Here is a 19,752-nt window from a genome sequence, read left to right as displayed (position 1 = left end):
CCCGCTGCCTGTCATCACTCTAACGTCCGCTCGGTAAGCAATAAACTCGATGAACTTGTGCTGAGAGCCGAGCATGACAGTGAATTTAGACAGAGTAATCTTGTGTGTTTTACGGAAACATGGCTTAAAGATCATCACGATACACCGAGCCTGTCAGGCTACACCGCTGTCAGAGCGGACAGGGACGCGCACACTGCGCACAAATCTATCGGAGGGGGTCTGTGTTTGTTTGTGGATAACAGCAGGGCCACTCAATACAGCATACGAGAGCAAGTATGCACACCTGACTGAGATACTGACTGTATCTTTTAGACCCTTTTATCCTCCGCGCGAGTTCGGACAGATCAATGTCATTCTCGTATACGTGCCTGGTCCAGATGACGACGCAGCAGGAGAGAGAATAGCAGAGAGCTATAATAATGCACTCACCCGCTCTGCTGACCAGCCCGTTTTCATTCTGGGTGACTTTAACTCCTGCAGTCTGTCTGACCACCTGCCCACTCTACAGCAATATGTAGACTGTCCTACACGTCTGCATCACACGCTTGACCGTTGCTATGGCAACATCCCAGAGGCTTATAAAGCGGTATGCAGACTGCCTCTTGGAAAATCTGACCACAATGTGATTCATCTTTTGCCTAAATACAAAGCTGTGGTCAAAAGAATTAAAACAGTTAATAAGCAGGTACAGGTGTGGTCCGAGGAAAGCAAAGAGCAACTCAGAGACTGTTTTGATGAAACAAACTGGGACATTTTCTTTGAATCCTGTCTGGATGGAGACGAACTCACTGTCACCATCACATCTTATATTAAGTTCTGTGAGGATAACGTGTCAGAGACTAAAACTGTGAAAATATTCCCAAATAACAAACCCTGGGTGTCCAAACAATTGAAAATTTGTCTTAATGAAAAGAAGGCAGCCTTCTGCTCTGGTAATGTGCAATTAATGCAGGAAAAAAGGAGACAGCTGAGAGGGAATATATTTAAGGCAAAAATTGAGTACAAGAATAAAGCAGAAAGTAAATTTTTCAGTGCCAATATAAAACAAGCCTGGGAAGGTCTAAATACACTGATGGGCAAATCCAGTAAGAAATGTGATGCTCTTACAACCATTAATCAATGTTTTGTTGATGAGTTAAACCGTTTCTTCTGTAGATTTGATAAAGTGGATGATAAACAGGAATGTGATGAGATCTGTAAAAATCTTCCAGCAGGAGCTCCAACAGCTATCACTGAGGATGACGTGGCTAAAAGTCTTTCTAAACTGAAGCCAAACAAGGCCACTGGCCCAGATGGCCTGAAAGCCCGTCTACTCAAAGACTGTGCTCCTCAAATTAAAAGGAGTCTTTTCCAGATTGTTTAATTCCCTTCTTGTCACAGGAGTGCCCAAATCTTGGAAATTCTCCATAATAAGGCCTGTACCAAAAAAGCCAGGGGCAAGCAAACTTGAAGATTTTCAGCCCACTGCCATAACCTCCATATTATGTAAAACTATGGAGAGAGTTTTAGTTGACGTCCTGACCACCACAGTGGTCAGTGAACTAGACCCTCTGCAGTTTGTCTATAAGAGGGACAGAGGTACTGATGATGCCGGATTGATCTTGCTGGACATGATCTCAAAGCAGCTTTCACTTGCTAAAGCATATGCTCGGGTTTTGTTTGTAGACTTCAGTGCAGCTTTTAATTCTATGAAATTACATATTCTTCTGAAAAGGCTGGCTGATTTAAATGTTGAAAAGGGCCTGATGCTCTGGATCAGAGACTTTCTGTCTTGTCGCCCTCAAAGAGTTTGTGCTAACAACATTCTGTCAGGAGAGCTCATCATAAGCACTGGCTGCCCACAGGGTAGCGTTCTTTCACCTCTGCTCTTCTCTCTTTTTACAAACGAATTTGCAGTTAATGACACAAACTTTAAACTGATTAAATACGCGGATGACATGGCCCTAGTCGGCCTGCTACAGAAGTGTGACTCCTCTGGCGAAGCCTCCTATCTTGCTCACACTAAGGCTCTTGAAGCTTGGTGTCTCGACAGCCAGCTGGAAATCAATGTGTCTAAGACAAAGGAGCTTGTTTTTCACACAAAGCAAGAACTGACCGTGCAGCCAGTTTCACTCGATGGCCAGCTTGTTGAAACGGTTGAAACTTTTAAATATCTTGGTACAGTTCTTGATAGTCACTTGAGCTTCTTTGAAAACACTGATTTTATCTTTAAGAAATGTTCACAGCGACTCAGTCTTCTCAGAAGATTGAGTTGTCTTGGTGTTAATCCGCAGATTTTAGAGCTTGTGTATTCTGCACATATTGAGAGTATTTTAACATTTCATCTTTGTGTTTGGTTTGGTCACTTGAGTTGTAAATGTAAGGACAAATTAAATAGAATTGTAAAAATGGTGGGGAAAATTGTGGGAAAACCCCAGAAGACTCTGGCCCACATTTACACTGACAGGATGAGGAGGAAAGCTGAGAGAGTCCTGGCAGACAGCTCTCATCCTCTGTCCTGTCAGTTTGAGCTCTTGAAGTCTGGGAGGCGCTACAGAGCTCCTCTGGCCAAAGGTTCTTTCAAAAAAATCTTTTATACCAAATGCCGTCACCATAATGAACTCAAAAAAGTGACCACTCCACAAATTAAACCTGAACTGCTTTACTTCTGTTTTATTTGATTTTATTAGATCTTACTGTACGTTTTATTTATCTTACTAGGTCTTATTCTATTTCTTCTTTTACTTCCATGTATTTTATGTAGATTATTTTTGTTTTATTCGTGTGTTTGTATGAATGTTTTATGACTGTTTTTTTTTTTTTGTCTTTTTTGTGCTGGTGAGCCAAAGACAATTTTCCACATCGGTGGACAATAAAGAATTATTCTATTCATATTTTGGCGTGCTCCCAGGGGAGCTCGTGCGTATCTCCCACAGGAATGTCAGATCCTCCATTTTTGTCTCCAATCACTGACAAAGTCATTTAATCTGTTATTACCCCCTCACAAAGCTCTCACGATTCTCACATGCTATGCGTTGTAGGGACCACACTCAGAGGTCTTCCCGACACCCATAATGGCTCTGGGAGTGTGTGGGATTGTGTGGGGAGTACCCTTGTTCCCTCACCAGCTTTGATCTGTTCAAAATCCAGGTGCAACGCGTGCAACGCCAACAAGATAATTGCAACACCCAGAGAACATTGTGCGAAATCAAGCAAATTCCCTCACAATTGAGACAGGACCCTAAGATAGATGCCGAAAGGCCTTTGCAATGATATGTCACAATCACTCATTCAAACACATACCTGTCACTTAGAAGCTGGTTTCACAGTGAGAAGATCTTGTGAATTTTGGATCCTGCTTTAGGGCCCTGTCCCACTGGCGTTTAGGAGGATTTGCGGATGAAATGCGCACAAAAGTGGCCCACAACCGCAATAACCGTGTAACATTCCTGTATGAGTCGCCCGCCATCCGAACACGTCCGTGATCATCCGCAGAGGCACGCATGTCCGCAACCAGGATTTTTGAGCGGCTCAAAAATCCTGCTGCAGATGAGATCCGCTTCACTGCCTGAACACATACTGAAGACATACACAGGACATACACAACCAACATGCCTCCATCTGCTGATATCCGCAACTGATGGGTTGGCGCGGCTTGGCGGCGGACGGGGACAGCGTGCAAAACAAATATGACGCATGCCCAGCACGGCCACATCACGGTCGCAAATGGTATGTCGCGCATGCAGACAGAGTGGGCACGGATGAAACGAGTGCATCACAGCCGCTGTGCCCCTCATGGGGGCGCCTCTGCGGTCGCCTTCGCTTCTGTTCCCTGTTATATCCGCTTTTCTTCCTCATGTATTCACTGATCCACCCCAGGACATTTGTCATTTCCGCCCACCTTTGTTGTGGACGCTCAGCTTTTGTCTCCTCATTTCATGCGGAAATCCTCCTAAACGCCAGTGGGACAGGGCCCTAAGGTGCTGATGTGCTAAGACAAAAAAAGAGGCACTGTTCTCTCACATTTCCCACCCTTGATTTTTAAAATTGATTTATTTATTCATATTTCTGTTCACAGTGGTGCTTTTATATTTTTCTACTGCTTCCCAAATACAGATGCACATGACCCTTTCAGTTTTGTCAGTAAACTAAAAAAATAACCTGTAGTATCTTGCAATGCTAAGGAGAATCAAGACCATCTGCACAGTTTGGATTATCAAAAAAATCAAAGTTATACTGCCAATATTGCCACAAAGTCTTACCGTCTTTGGAGGTAATAAACTTGTATGTGATACAACCCCCCCCCCCCCACACACACACACATCTACTTTAGTAATGTATATGTGTGTGTGTGTGTGTGTGTGTGTGTGTGTGTGTGTGTGTGTGTGTGTGTGTGCGCCTGTGTATGCATGCATGCTCGCACAGTGGATGTTTTAGAGCAGGCAGACTATCTATACAGCTGTGCAGAAATGGAGAAACTCCACCAGCTGCTGCTGCTGCAGTACAAAAACAGGTGAGCATAGAACTCATACAATCTAAGATGTGTAATGAATTACTCTGTTGCCTGGACAACAATATGGTTGAAGCTGACTATTATTTTCATAATCACTTGCATATTTTTTCAATATTCGTTGTTGTTCGGTACATAAAATGTAAGAAAGTTGTATAAAATGTCGATCAGTGATTTTCCAGAGACAAAAATGATGCCTTTAAGTGTTTTGTCTGCAACCCAAGGATATTCAGTGTACTGCCAGGTAGGAGTAAAGCAACTAGTACAATAAACCAAAAAATATTCATTCAGTGGATCTGGAAAGTATTCACAGTGCTTCACTTTTTCCACATTTTATTATGTTACAGCCTTATTCCAAAATTCTACTCACAACACCCCATAATGACTACATGAAAAAAAGCTTTGTTTTGTTTTAGGTTTTTTTTTTTTGCAAGTTAAATATAAAAACTAAGAAATCTCATGTACATAATTATTCACATCCTTTGCTCAATATTTTGTTGATGCACCTTTGGCAGTAATCACAGCCTCAAGTCTTCTTGAATATGATACCACAAGCTCGACGCACCTATCTTTGGGTGGTTTTGCCCATTCATCTTTGCACCTCTCAAGTGCCATCAGGTTGGATACGTTTAAACTAAACATAGCATGTAGGCATTGCAAACGCTTAGAGCTCTCAAGTTTTTAAAAGAAGAATTTTGCAGCATGTCTGTGTCACGGAGCAACATCAGAGAAAAGATGGCTAGAAAAAGTTTGATAAGGACAAGAATCCTTGAAATTGTCACTGGCTTCATGAACACATTGAAAGATAAACAGAAAAAGCGAACTGTGCCATGAAGAAACACTAAGAATTTTTCTCTCCCTGGAAAATAAACATTGTGCTGTTCAGACCCGATTTTTCGACAAGATTATGTGACTTTTTTTTTATTATTAATCTAGCCTTTCCTTCATTGGAAAAAAAGACATTGTGGCTTTAAATGGATTTACATGAATTTACACAAGAATGTAAATGCGTTTTTATGAATGTAGTCTTTTTTTCATGGGGAAAAGACATTGTGGGTTAACGGGAATTTACACAACAATATGTGACTTTTTTACTATAGAGGCTTTTCAATCACGTGACCGATTTGCTGTGGGACAGTTACCGTTCTCCATCGTGGATTACTACGCGGCTGGCGCGTGAAAGAAAATGGAGAGAATGAAAGCTTATTATGAGGCTTTAAACTCTCGAGATAAAGCTGTTCATTGTGATCGATGTGTAGCAGTTGGTTCAGTGGATCCGTATGTTGTACCAGATAGTGAATTTAATGACGATGCAACAAAGTGGCCGGCAGTGTCACAGCGTAGTCTTAATATGGCCAGAACCAAGCAGACTGCCCGTAAATCCACCGAAGGAAAAGCTCAGAGGAAGCAGCTGGCTATCAAAGCTGCCTGGAAGAGCGCTCCGGCGACCATCAGTGCAAAGAAGCCTCACCATTACAGGCATGGCACCATGGCGCTGAGAGAATCCGCTGCTACCAGAAATCTACTGATCCGCAAGCTGCCGATCAGGTAAGCCTTGCTGGCCTCCTGCAGAGCATCACAGCGGGGCTCTGAAAGCGGAGGTCGGTCTTGAAGTCCTGAGCGATTTCTCTCACCAGGCGCTGGAAGGGCAGCTTGTGGATCAGCAACTCGGTAGATTTCTGGTAGCGGCAGATCTCTCTTAGCGCCAAGGTGCCAGGCCTGTAACGGTGAGGCTTCTTCACACCAACGGTAGCCGGAGCGATCTTCCAGGGGCTTTGGATTAACGGTAGGTCTGCTTGGTTCTGGCCATATTAAAGCTTCCTTCAGATTTGCTCTGCCTATTCTGCTGAGTCAGGTCTCTCTGTGTTGCTTAAAAAGCTTGTAACACTCCACTGCTTGATGCACAATAACTGCTGGTAGCCTGTAAAATGAGTGACCTGCCTCATTTTATCACCTCTGTTTGAACAATCGACAACATATTCTGTTATTTCAACATTATCATTAACAGTTCAACTGAAAGGCTGAGTTTAGGATCATTTACATATGCACTTCTTTTGAGATTTTTGTGGGACCCCAGAGGCAACTGACAGGTACCGGCAGGCCAAGCGTGCCGCAGCCCGTGCGGTCGCAGAGGCAAAAACTCGGGTCTGGGAGGAGTTTGGGGAGGCTATGGAGGAGGACTATCGGTCGGCCTTGAAGAGATTCTGGCAAACCGTCCGACGCCTCAGGAAGCGGAAGCAGCTCTCCACCAACACTGTTTACGGTGCGGGTGTGGAGCTGTTGACCCTGACTGGGGATGTTGTCGGGAGGTGGAAGGAGTACTTCGAGGATCTCCTCAATCCCATCGTCACGTCTTCCGAAGAGGAAGCAGAGACTGGGGACTCAGAGGCGGACTCATCCATTACCCAGGCCAAAGTCACTGAGGTGGTTAGAAAGCTCCTCGGTGGCAAGGTTCCTGGGGTGGATGAAATCCGTCCTGAGTACCTTAAGTCTCTGGATGTTGTGGGACTGTCTTGGCTGACACACCTCTGCAACATCGCGTGGCGATCGGGGACAGTGCCTCTGGATTGGCAGACCGGGGTGGTGGTCCCTCTGTTTAAGAAGGGGGACCGGAGGGTGTGTTCCAACTATAGGGGGAATCACACTCCTCATTCTCCCCGGTAAGGTCGATTGCAGAGTACTGGAGTGGAGAATTCGACCGATGGTCGAACCTCGGATTCAGGAGGAGCAGTGTGGTTTTTGTCCTGGTCGCGGCACACTGGACCAGCTCTACACGCTCCATCGGGTGCTTGAGGATTCATGGGAGTTCGTCCAACCAGTCCACATGTGTTTTGTGGATCTGAAGAAGGCGTTAGACCATGTCCCTCGGGGCACCCTGTGGGGAGTGCTCCGGGAGTACGGGGTCCGGGGTCCTTTGCTAAGAGCTATCCGGTCCCTGTACGACCGCAGCAGGAGCTTGGTTCGCATTGCCGGTAGTAAGTCAAACCTGTTTCCAGTGCACATTGGCCTCTGCCAGGGCTGCCCTTTGTCACCGGTTCTGTTCATTATTTTTATGAACAGAATTTCTAGGCGCAGCCAGGTTGTAGAGGGGTCTGGTTTGGGAACCACAGAATCTCGTCTCTGCTGTTTGCGGACGATGTGGTTCTGGCTTCGTCAAATCAGGACCTTCAGCGTGCACTGGGGCGGTTTGCAGCCGAGTGTGAAGCGTCCGGGATGAAAATTAGCACCTCCAAATCCGAGGCCATGGTTCTCGACAGGAAAAAGGTGCTTTGCCTCTTCAGGTTGGTGGAGTGTCCTTGCCTCAAGTGGAGGAGTTTAAGTATCTCGGGGTCTTGTTCACGAGTGAGGGACGGATGGAGCGTGAGATCGACAGACGGATCGGTGCAGCATCTGCAGTGATGCGGTCGCTGTATCGGACCATCGTGGTGAAGAGAGAGCTGAGTAGGGGGGGCAAAGCTCTCGATTTACCGATCGATCTACGTTCCGATCCTCACCTATGGTCATGAGATTTGGCTCTTGACCGAAAGAACGAGATCGCGAGTTCAAGCGGCTGAGATGAGTTTCCTCCGCAGGGTGGCTGGGCGCTCCCTTAGAGATTAGGTGAGGAGTTTGGTCATTCGGGAGGAGCTTGGAGTCGAGCCGCTGCTCCTCCATGTCGAAAGGAGTCTGTTGAGGTGGCTCGGGCATCTTTTCTGGATGCCCCCTGGATGCCTTGCTGGAGAGGTGTTCCGGGCACGTCCCATTGGGAGGAGGCCCCATGGAAGACCCAGGACACGCTGGAGGGACTACATCTCTCGGCTGGCTTGGGAACGCCTTGGGATTCCCCCGGATGAGCTGATAATGGATGGATGGATGGATGGATGGATGGATGGACATGCTGAAAATGTATCATAAGATAAAAAATTTATTTGGTTTTTTGGGGCCCCGTGGGCCCGAGACCCTGGCTCGACCCCCTGCACATTTTCCTCTGATTTCACAATTTTCATTTCACAGCCCTGCTTTTGGCAAACTCCAGGCAGGCTGCCGTGTGTCTTTTACTAAGGAGTGGCTTCCGTTTGGCCACTCTACCATACAGGCCTGAATGGTGGATTGCTGCAGAGATGGTTGTCCTTCTGGAAGGTTCTCCTCTCTCCACAGAAAAATGCTGGAGCTCTGACAGAGACCATCGGGTTCTTGATCATCTCCTGACTAAGGCCCTTCTACCCCAGTCGCTCAGTTTAGATGGGCAGCCAGCTCTTGGAAGAGTCCTGGTGGAGCTGAACTTCTGTTTACAGATGATGGAGGTCACTGTGCTCATTGGAACCTTCAGAGCAGCAGAAATGTTTGTGTACCCTTCCCCGGATTTGTGTCTTGAGATGATCTTTGTCATACCTTGTTTAACCCACCTCGCCCTATGACTGTTGGGATAGGCTCCTGCTACCACCCACCCCACCCGGTGACCCTTAATTGGAGTAAAAGGTTGAGGATGAGAGAGTGGTACTTAATATTATAAGATTTGGATCAGGACAGTGTTAGTTTGAACACTCTTGACACAAATTGTCTGAAATTTTTCAATTCATATTTTTTTCAAAATTGTCTTAGTGGCTCAAGACGGAAACAGTTACTCCTTTTAGTAGGAAAGGCTGGACTGAAATTGTGAAATTTCACAACATGAAAGCAGTTTTTGTTGTTGTTCGGTAACTGCAGAGATTTCATTTCAACTTAAGGGGCACATTCTGATTAGTTTGTTCACATTTATTTTTGACTACATTATAAACTAAAATTTAGGGTTGACTGTTTGGTAGAAGCTTTTGTAACAAAGGTGTGTGTGTGTTTATAGTGATGATGCACAGATCCTTTGGAGGTTGGCCCGTGTGTCACGGGAACTGTCACTGCTGCCCACCACCGATCCTGATGAGAAGAAGAAGTTGATCTTTGAGGCCTTCGACTATGCAAAGAAGGCACTGGAGAAAGATGACAAATATTTTGCAGTACACAAAGTAAGACATCCACGTGTTAGGAACCCAGTTACTCATTTGTACCACCATCTCCACGCCACCGTTGAGATGTATCAAACATGAAATGACTGTAGAAATGTGTGGACCATCGCACAAAATCCCTGGCTGGCGTACGCACGTTTCTACAGCTATTGTTCCACTGTAGACATGTAGAGGTGATGCTGGGAACCGTTAATAGTGTGAAAACATGGACATAAAAGCACGTGCAAACTGATGCGTAAAATGCATGGGCGCAATTTGGTGGGGGATAGGGGGGACATGTCCCCCCCCCCCACCTTTTCAACCAGGGGGGATAGAATATGCTATGTCCCCCCTACCTTCTGACATATATGTGTGTACTTGAAACATGCTATGTCAGTCTTATGTGCAAACCATGTCAGTCTTATGTGCAAAACCATGTCAGAATAGTTTCTTTGTTTCTGCAAGTTTGTATTTTTAGCAGCATTGACTTGTTTACAACACCTGTTTGTTGTTTGTCACATTCGGAATTTTCTGGGACTGCATTTGCTCAGATTTGAAACCAAAAATAGTTGCTTCTAGGGACTAGTGTCTACACATAAGTGTCAGTGGACCATATGCTAATTTACTAAATTCTGAATGTTAGAAAAGGAAATCAGAAAAGCTAACTGGGACCTCAGAAAGCCCATCTGCAGTTATTGCTTGATCTCCAAAATCAGTCTATGCAAGCAAAATTATGTTCAGTATGAGTGTTGTCATTAGTGCCACTTCGAAAATTAAATTCATGATAAGTAATTTATCCTAAACTTATGATCTGTTCTTTTTTCAAACGAATGCAGAAACAAATCTTGAGAAAAAAAATACAGTATGCGATAGTTAATAATTATTAAGAGCCTGTTCTTTCATATTTATGAATACATTTTACCACATTGCAGTTGTTTTTTTAATGAAAACTCAACCTATCATTCTTTTTGAGTTCTACACGTGGTGATACCTTATTTACACCAGGATGTTAATAAAATCAATGCTGGCTATTCTCAGAATAAAGTACTTATATCCACAGTTTCAAATTGCATAAGTCAAATGGTGTCCACTTTATGGTCTTCTCAAACATTAAAATTACTGTTGTGGATGCTCAGAATGCATCTGAGCTCATCTAGAAACCGTTGGCTTCTGGGGGCCTAAAGCTGCCCGCAGACCCCCGGCCTATGGGCTTTGGCCCTGCGGGCCTCACACTTTGTCCCCTCGAATTTCTAGATCTGAATTGCGCCCTTGGTAAAATGCCACTAACAGTGGCTGCTTCAGCGTTGTTAGAGGACCTTGTAAATGGTTGAATCTGACGTGAGCGTGTCAGCGAAGATGAGGATTTTCTTGTAAATAACAATTGGCTCATAAACCAATTTTAATTACCAAGGCCACTGATACTGGAGTTGTGCACAGAACTGTGACCGTTGCAGAGCGAAATATGGCGAGAAGCCAGGGGTTGTTTGTGCCCACACAGGTGCTGACCACGCTGCACTTCCTGGAAACAAGGGCATTCCAGCATGAGCTGGCTGATCAGTCAGGAGTGTGCCAGTCAACCTTGAGCTGAGCCATGCCAGCTGTGTGGAACGCAATCATCCGAATGTCATCAGGTACATCACATTCTAACATTATAGTGCATTTTGCAGCGATAGCCGGTTTCCATGTAATCAGAGCTATCGACTGCACACATGTTCACATCATATGTGATGTGCAAATACGTGGCAGGCTCGTGGCTGGCACAGTGCAGGATGGCAGTTGCTTGCTGTGTAAATAGTGTTTTTGTGTATTTTATCAGAACGTAAACCAGCGGGGCCACATTTTGGCATGTTCTCATTCAAATATGTTTATTATTATTATTATTAATGTCTTTATTTTTGCTTGATGGTGAGCTGCAAAGCTTCTTAACAGGCTTCCTGTGTTCAGTATTTGTCAAACACGTGTGTCAATTGTTAATGTCACACTGTCAGCGGAGGCGAGCCTCACCTTTTTAATGTCAGTGTGTGTGCACTGTTCTGCGTGTCGGCCTCACACACACGCTCCGTAGCGCCCACGAACATTTTCCCAGTTTCATGATTAATCCGTTTAACAGCACACCAAATAAAGTGTTCCTGTGTGTCTCCACGTAATGTCCAGTCATCTACAGTATAATTTTTTTTCTGTGTTCATGTTTGATGTGACGTTGTGGGGAATCGCTGCTCAAAGGGCCTATTTACATGAAATTGCATATTTAAATGGGACGTGGCCAGGGAGGAGTTTGATTCCACGCTCAATTCCACATTCAGTCTGATGTACAAACGGAACGTGCGTATGCACACTTTGGTACATCTCAAAATTTTTGTGCTTATACCAGTTTCTGGGTTTTGGCGTACGCCATGTTTCAGTAGAAAATCCATGCAAGTCATTGTACATGAGGCCCCTGGTTACCACACACCCAATACATTGATTATGGCTGGATTCATTCTGCCTCAGGCCAGTGACTGAGCAGTGTGTATTCAGATGTTGTATTGACTCAAACAAGGACGTTATCTATCCAGGTGATTTGGTTTATCTTTGAGATTTACCAAAACTGCCAGTGGTCCTCCAGTAGTCCTGGATTGATTGTTTGTGGTCACAACTTTCAGATGCCAAACATCTCTGCAGAAGATCCATGGGAAGCTTTTATTTTCACACAGGTGTAGAAAAATCGTACAATAATTCCCTGTTTTAAAAAAATAAGAACAAAAATCATTAATTACACAATGATCAAATGTTTCATTCCAGTTACAACAAAGTTGACTCCCCTTGTAGCTTCTTGGGACAGAATAGTTACATTCCAGAGTTGTAACTAACAGGTATAGTGAGTTAGTACAGAGGGTTTCCATACCAAGCATAAATAATCTTACTATGTAATGAATGTACTGTTGAACACACACAGCAGTTTTCAGTTACCTGTTCTGGGTTCCAGGCTTGGTGGAGAGAGAACTAACACAGATGACATTAAATTGACACAAACAGGAATAACTATTATACAAATAATGAATGTTTGAATGCAATGGTATAGTATTTGCATATGTGAAAAGATGAAATGCTCCATCTTTTCACATATGCGACAATTCTTCACATTGCTTGACCAAAGAACATTTTGTACGATACCTAAATATATCTGCATCATTCGACAGTTTACTTAAAATTAGACTGGTGTTTCTTCTCAGAGCAGGAAGTGGACAGCAGTGCGGCACAGACCCATGTGTGTGAGCAATTGACTCCACCCTGCAGGGTAAAGCCCCTTTCACACTGGGCTTGCATACAGTTGCGCTAAAATGCATATGGAGTACGCTGGAAAATTGCACACATTTGGCATAGTCCCTCTGTAGGCTGGTGTGTGATGGTGCATTGTTACATTCCTAGACTTGCTTATAGTAGCGTATGGTTGCTTTAGGCCACGTCTAACCATTTATTAAAAACGCTGGCAAAAGTTAATGCAGCTGTCATACCTTGATGACCAGCATATGCCGACAGCCCCGTTTCCACTGAGTGGTTCAGGTTGGTACTGCACGGTGTGGTGCGGGTCAGAAACAGAGTAATTTAACTTTTTTTTGTTGTTGTTTTTGTCTTGGTGGATCATTTTGCTGCTGATGCTAATGAGTCTGGCTGTGGGAAACGCTGCCATGAATGAAGTGCTGTGGCTGTTTAAACTTTTAAAGCTCCGTTTGCTTTCTGATCAAGTCTGCTGGTCTGATCAGGTCTGTGATGACCTGAATATTGAAGTGCTGTGATGATTTAAACTTTTAAAGCGCCAGTCGACCGCGATCAGGTGAGATCAGACCTGATCACACTGACAGCAATGGTGCTTTTAAAGTCATCATGTTTCAGGACCTGATCGATCAGGTCGTCTGATGATCGCACCGACAACAACGGTGCTTTTAAAGAGTAGAAGAGCTTATTCAGGTTTGATCAGATCTGATCGCATTCAACTGGTGCTTTAAAAGCTTAAATCATCACAGCGCTTCTGGTTGACCAGATGATCAGAGCCCGACACCGGCATCCTTTCATAAAATGCACCTGGTGCAGAAAAAATACAGAGGGACTTGTTTTAAAATGATACGTTTCCAGCCACCACAAGGAATTAAAAGTATTTTCAGCCATCGTTTTCCAAAATCAGGCTTTATGTGGATACAGTGTTCCTCAGACTGTGATGGTGCGTCGGACTGAAATGAACAGGTAAAGCCCCTTTGTTTGCTCTGTGTGTGTGAATGAAACAGTCTGTCCTCATGAAACAGATTGCAAAGTTCAAAGTTCATTTTGTGTACCCCCCCCCCCCCCCCCCCCCAAAAAAAAAAGCAGAAAATATTGCCATTTAAACTCACAATTGTTTTGGTTAGAGGTCCAGACGGGACTGGACCAATACAGGTGATGGACTCAAACGCTAGGGAACAAGAACCAGAACAGGTTGTGAATGAAAAGAGTTTTATTTACAATCATAAATAACTGAGTTACTGAGCTGGCGAAGCCTGCTGAGCCGAGACCACATATAAGTCGTCGAAGTTCGGGAGCCCGAGTGCACACAGGGTCAGATGTGGGAGTCTGAGAACAAGCTGGAGTCCTGGAGAATATAGAGCTGGAACTGGAGCCAGGTGGAACGCACTGAGTCGGATATCGGCCTAATTATCTTGCCATGTGAACCAGACATAATTGAATACTCAAAGTTCTCCTGTGTGCACATCATATTCCCATGTTCGATTGGTTTGCGTGCATGACAAGTGGTTTCAGTGAGTTAAGTAAAAATATCTGCTTAGAGAATTTATACTGTACTAGCGTGTTGCCCGTGGAGATCCACGGGCTCTAGATTGGGTAGTGTTTAAAAAATACGAGATGACATTGTTCAAGGGTGGTAATAAATTATGTAAAGTTTCTATAATGAGTTGGAATGGCATGAGAGTCCAGAATATTTTTAGAACCTTAGACCTCAACGGTTTTTAGAGGAAGAGCCTCAACCCTTTTATTTGGTGTTAGTTCCGTATTTTTTATATGTTAATTTACTGTGTTAATGTATTTAGAAATTGTTACGTTCCTGTTATGATATACACATCATTAATTATTATCAGTATTATTACTGTAAAAGTAAGTCCCTTCGGCTGCTCCTTTGTTTGCACTCAGGGTCGCCACAGCAAATCCAAGGTGGATCTGCATGTTGAATTGGCACAGGTTTTATGCCGGATGCCCTTCCTGACGCAACTCCACATTACATGGAGAAATGTGGCAGGGGTGGGATTTGAACCCGGAGCCTTCTGAACTGAAACCAAGCGCATTAACCACTTGGCCACCACCCCCCATTTACATAATACATTATCAGTATTATTACTATTTTATTTTATTATTACTTCTATTTTCTCATTTGATGTTTGTGAAGAGAAAGTGTTTTCACTTTCTTGTCATAATTTTAAGGTATTTGCAATAATATCACGTACTTACATGAACTTGCTAAATAAAATCACACACACACACACACACACACACACACACTATATATATATATATATATATATATATATATATATATATATATATATATATATATGTACACGTACACAGATGCCACTTCACTTTTAATAGATAGATGAGTTTCCGCCCCTTGCTGCAAAGCCCAAAATGTAATTATCATTGCCAATTGTTCAGTGTCATTAGCTAATATCCATAGTTTCTCCAAAAATATTAGTCCTATCAACGTTAGGTTTTGCCGGTGTTCATCCTTGACCCAAAATACAAATTGTGTGGGCCGCTGAAGAGGAGGTACTGCTGGCCCACCACCACAAGATGGCGCCCTGCTTGAAGTGCGGGTTTCAAGCACGAGAGGGCGTCGGAGCGACCAGGAGTGACAGCTGTCACTCATCATCCGTACCAGCTGTCACTCATCCACTACTCATCACCACCACCATAAAGGCCGGACTGCAACTCCACCTCCCCGCCGAGAAATCAACTACCAATCAGGTAACTTTCTCTGCTGACTCAAAACATTGAGTAATAATCTGTACTTCTTTGCAGCCGTTTTCCTGTGGTGTGTCCTTATCTGTGGGATTGGCGTTTGGTGTGATCAGCGACGGCTTCGCTTCACACTCCAACCAGATAAGTGGTTAGACAGGAGCTGCACGAGTGTGTGATTGGAGGTGGAGGTTCTCCCTCCTTTACTGAATACAGACTGTGGGATTACTGAGTGTGCAACCTCACACTCATCTGGACTGTCTCTGTTCTCTGCCAGCAGTACCGGGTCTGACTGCTGAAGACAGCGGCCACCTGGGGCGCAGGGCTTGGCGGCTCCGGTGTTCTTCAGCTCCGTTGGCGGTGGAAGCTGTGTGGATCCGGCTTTTCTCTCACCAGGCGTCTTCTATCGTCGAGCCTGCCCACACGTCACCTGGTGTATGATTGACAGTCACTGTATTGTTATTGTCTGTACGTCGATGTGTGATTCACAACATTAAATTGTTACTTTTTGGCTTTTCATTGTCCGTTCATTAACGCCCCCTGTTGTGGGTCTGTGTCACGACACTTTCACAACAATACATAAGCATACCAAACCACAAATGTCAGCGCTCCCCAGTTTGACTGTTATCGAACTTATACACATGCGTGCCTACATACATGTACACAGACGCCACTTTATTTTTAATATACTGTAGCCACTGGTGGGCACAGTTCCACTAATCCGCTGACCGCTAATTATCGAAGCTAACATTTTCATTATCGGATTAGCTTTTTGGATAACGTTAAAAACCATCATCGGATCAATTATCTTCCGGAAATTTTAATCCGATAATTTTTAGACCGCTAACATATTATTGCAAGCTTCTCTCCTCTAGAGACAGAGGAGAGCTGGCTTCAGGAAAAACCACTCTATCCTCTGCAAGCAGAGAACTGCTCACAGCCCACAAACAAAATGAGACCATTTCTCTTGACACCCTACTAACCAGCTGGCAAGATCACCCAAGTCATCCAGAGGCATACAGTTTTAATTATGGTTAAAATTTTAACCAAACTAATGCTGTGTTTACACATAACGACGACAAGTCACGAATGCCACGAAGTACACATTCTTGGCCGCTGATCACGAATGTGATGATTCGGGGCAGAGGCGTCAGGTGTCCTCAGGAAATGCTGCAACCTGTTACCACGCGTTACGATTAATGGCACGTGTTGTTAGAGAATTATCAGGAACCATTACGCATGGTCAAGAATAGTGTTCAGTGCGTTGTTGCGCGCTATTGCACGTTAACAGCGCATCGTTAAGTTCTGTCACGTTGTGAACGAGGTGAATTGTCTCTACACACACACCCATATTCATCCAACCGAATACAGATCGCTCCAGTTTTTCAGAAGAACTTTGTGACTGCATGTATAGTTGGGCTCTGTGCCATGGAGTGGTGCAGAGAGGAGGAGGAGGACACAGCCAGATGTGTGGCTTCATGCAGCTGTCGTCTCGCACATTTTCCCAAACATCAGGCACATGCAGCAGGTGGAACACCTGCAGGAGCGCGCTGAAGAGCACTGAAATTAGACTTTTAGCCGACTTGGTGTCAGCAATCAAACTGAATACGGTGCAGCAGGGTTTAATTGTGTGCGCTCCAGTCCGGCGGAGGTGCAGAGATGTCTGGCTGCACGCGAGTCTCCTCTGGTTCCTCTGGCTCAGACTCGTTCTCCCGCTCATCGGTTACAACAGCAGGTGGAACACCTGCAGGAGCATCCTGAGGAGCTTCAGCAGGAACTGTGGAACGACATTTGGAGCAGAGTTTAATTGTGCGCATGTGACAGAAAACTGATTCGTCGTGGCGCGCAGTGAAATGTGACGCTGCGTTACAAGTCGTGTCAAAACTTTGACAGTTTCCATGTCACTTCGTAATAACGCGTGACAGTCTGGGCTCCAAGAACCATCACGGGAACCACTACGAACGTCGTCACGTTCTATTAAGGATCACGCCTCAAGACAGATCAATACGTTCAGTTGCGACCTCCACGACGTGAGAAGAAATGAGGGTGGTGTGTGACATTCGTGGAAGATTTTTGACAGGCACAAACATGGTCCACGAATATCAAGAATATCACGCACCAACACGCACTATTAAGAAACCTATTCAGATGCATTAAGTCACATTAAGAATGTCAGGAATGTGCCACGAATGACAGAAAAATGACATTCGTAACGTGTCTTGGTTATGTGTAAATGCACCTTAATTTTGGACAAGTTATTTAAATTAACGTGACATCTGAAGTTTTATGAAGTGAAAATGTCAGCTATATGTTTTAGTTTTAAAGTACTGCACTAATTTTAAAGGTTTTAGTGTGGACATGTGTGCATAGTGCATTATGGGTACTGACTGTAAAAGTTCATGACAGGAGAAATGCATTTGAGATGTTCTGATCAGGCTCCACATGGACAACAGCATTAAACCCTTTGTATATTGTGCCTAAAACTCTCGTGAATATATTCTCTGGGTTTATAGATGTTGTTATTGTTTGTTTTATGTAAAAATGCCAGAAGAAGCTCAAGCTGAGAGCTGCAATTGCTTTCTGTTTGCTGTATAATTTCCGGGTTATTGTTCTTTACAACACTGTTTGTCATCTTTGTTCCAGAGTAATATATATAAGATGTCTGAAATTCGGTTTGTGTTTATTTAATTCCACGCAGATTAAAGTTAGCAGACACGGTATTTGGAATAGTTGTTTTGGCAAGTTTTCACGGTCTCTACTGCCACCTACTGGCCAGTAGTGTTCATGGCAGTATTATCAGGTTATATCAGATGGCTGTGTTATTACAACTTGGTTTTTGCAAAAAAAAAAAAAAAATTTCCATATGAAAAAAATGGCATATTTTACAAAAGCACATTTATATGTAAACCAACACACACGTCACATTAACGTGTTTGTTTTTACATAGAATGAATGAGTCAACCAATCAGTGTTTGAGGAGGCTATTTTACCCATAATCCCTTTGGCATCTGTGTGTGTTTGTTCCAAAACCTAAGAATTTGCGCATTATTTAAAATGGACAGATATGTTATATTTTAACTTTGTACAAATGACAAAACTGTTATTAATGTAGTTCATTTATACAGAAAAATTTGTTTTATAAATCAAAACCATAAGTCAAACCTGCTTTATTTTCCAAGACCCCTGCCTTCCTGCGGAACTGATGTATGCGGTTAAGGAATAATGACTTTTTTGTGACGACCTGGTGATCAGGCTTCTTTCACTGCGGTAGAGTAAAATATGTAGTAAACAGGAGCTTCCAGCAGGGGGCACAAAGACAGAACTGGTGAATCATTGTTTGGGTTTGTGATCGTGGTGTTAAAACTCAATTTTGAAAGTTATCAGTTTGCTGTACCTTCTGATACATTTTTGGATGGTTTATCAGTTTAGCATTATCAAAGATAACTTTTCATTTTGCTGATTAGCTGTTATCGAAGCTAACTTTTTGGTTAGCTGTGCCCACCACTGACTGTAGCAAGCTATGTGAAAACCCAGCCAGAGCCTTTCGTCTTTTCTGGATTATATCCCAAGCAGGTGCTTTTGTTTTTAGACACCCACAAACATAAATGGTGGTGGAAGACATCAAACACACTACACTTCTCACTCATGGTAACGGCAATGTGACACTTAACTAAACTGACTAAACCAATTCAACTACGAAAACACAATAAATCAGTAACACTAACAGCATTGTTAGTTAGCAACTAACATGAACCACAATAACATCATTTAAAACCCCGAACTCCCACGGTGCATTGCAGCACAATGACCCTTGTTCACTGTTGTTAACTAATATCCCTAATATCATTGGTGGGTACAGTTCCGATAATCCGATAACCGATAATTATCAAATACAAAGTTTTCATTATTGGATTACCTTTTCAGATAACTTTGAAAACCATTACCGGACTAATTATCTTTCGATAAATTTTTGTCCGATAACTTTTAGACCGTTAACGTGGTAAACAAAAGTGAACAGATGTGTAGTTCTGCTGACAGCTTTGTTTCCACCAAGCAGTTCGGGTTGGTACTGCATGGTATGGTGCGGGTCAGAACAGTTAAGTCTGGCTTGGTTTGCATTTCCACCTTTGGCAGAACCCTTTCATTTGGCAGGCGGAACACATAAATATTTGATGAGCACATAATCGAGCATGCGTACACTGTCACATGGTCTCTCCCCTCCACACGGAGGCAAGACAGAGTAATTTAACATTTTTTCAAATTTTATTTTATTATTATCTTGGTGGATCATGGGATTAATTTTCATTGCGTGCAGACTGCTGAAGA

General features: G+C 43.7%; 1 protein-coding gene across 1 annotated transcript in view; it reads left to right on the top strand.

Annotated features, from left to right (window-relative positions):
* LOC117511803 (regulator of microtubule dynamics protein 1-like) overlaps positions 1 to 19,752 on the top strand; it is an 88,692-nt gene that overhangs the window by 38,812 nt on the left and 30,128 nt on the right. Inside the window, exons 3-4 of the mRNA XM_034171721.1 lie at positions 4,405 to 4,492; positions 9,309 to 9,468. Of these exons, the coding sequence (XP_034027612.1) occupies positions 4,405 to 4,492; positions 9,309 to 9,468 (248 nt within the window). The remainder of the gene's footprint in view (positions 1 to 4,404; positions 4,493 to 9,308; positions 9,469 to 19,752) is intronic.

The sequence above is a fragment of the Thalassophryne amazonica genome, chromosome 1, assembly GCF_902500255.1.
Source record: "Thalassophryne amazonica chromosome 1, fThaAma1.1, whole genome shotgun sequence".
NCBI classification, from domain to species: domain Eukaryota; kingdom Metazoa; phylum Chordata; class Actinopteri; order Batrachoidiformes; family Batrachoididae; genus Thalassophryne; species Thalassophryne amazonica.
Note: the sequence above shows the minus strand (reverse complement) of the source record. Positions and strands in the feature narration are given on the sequence as shown.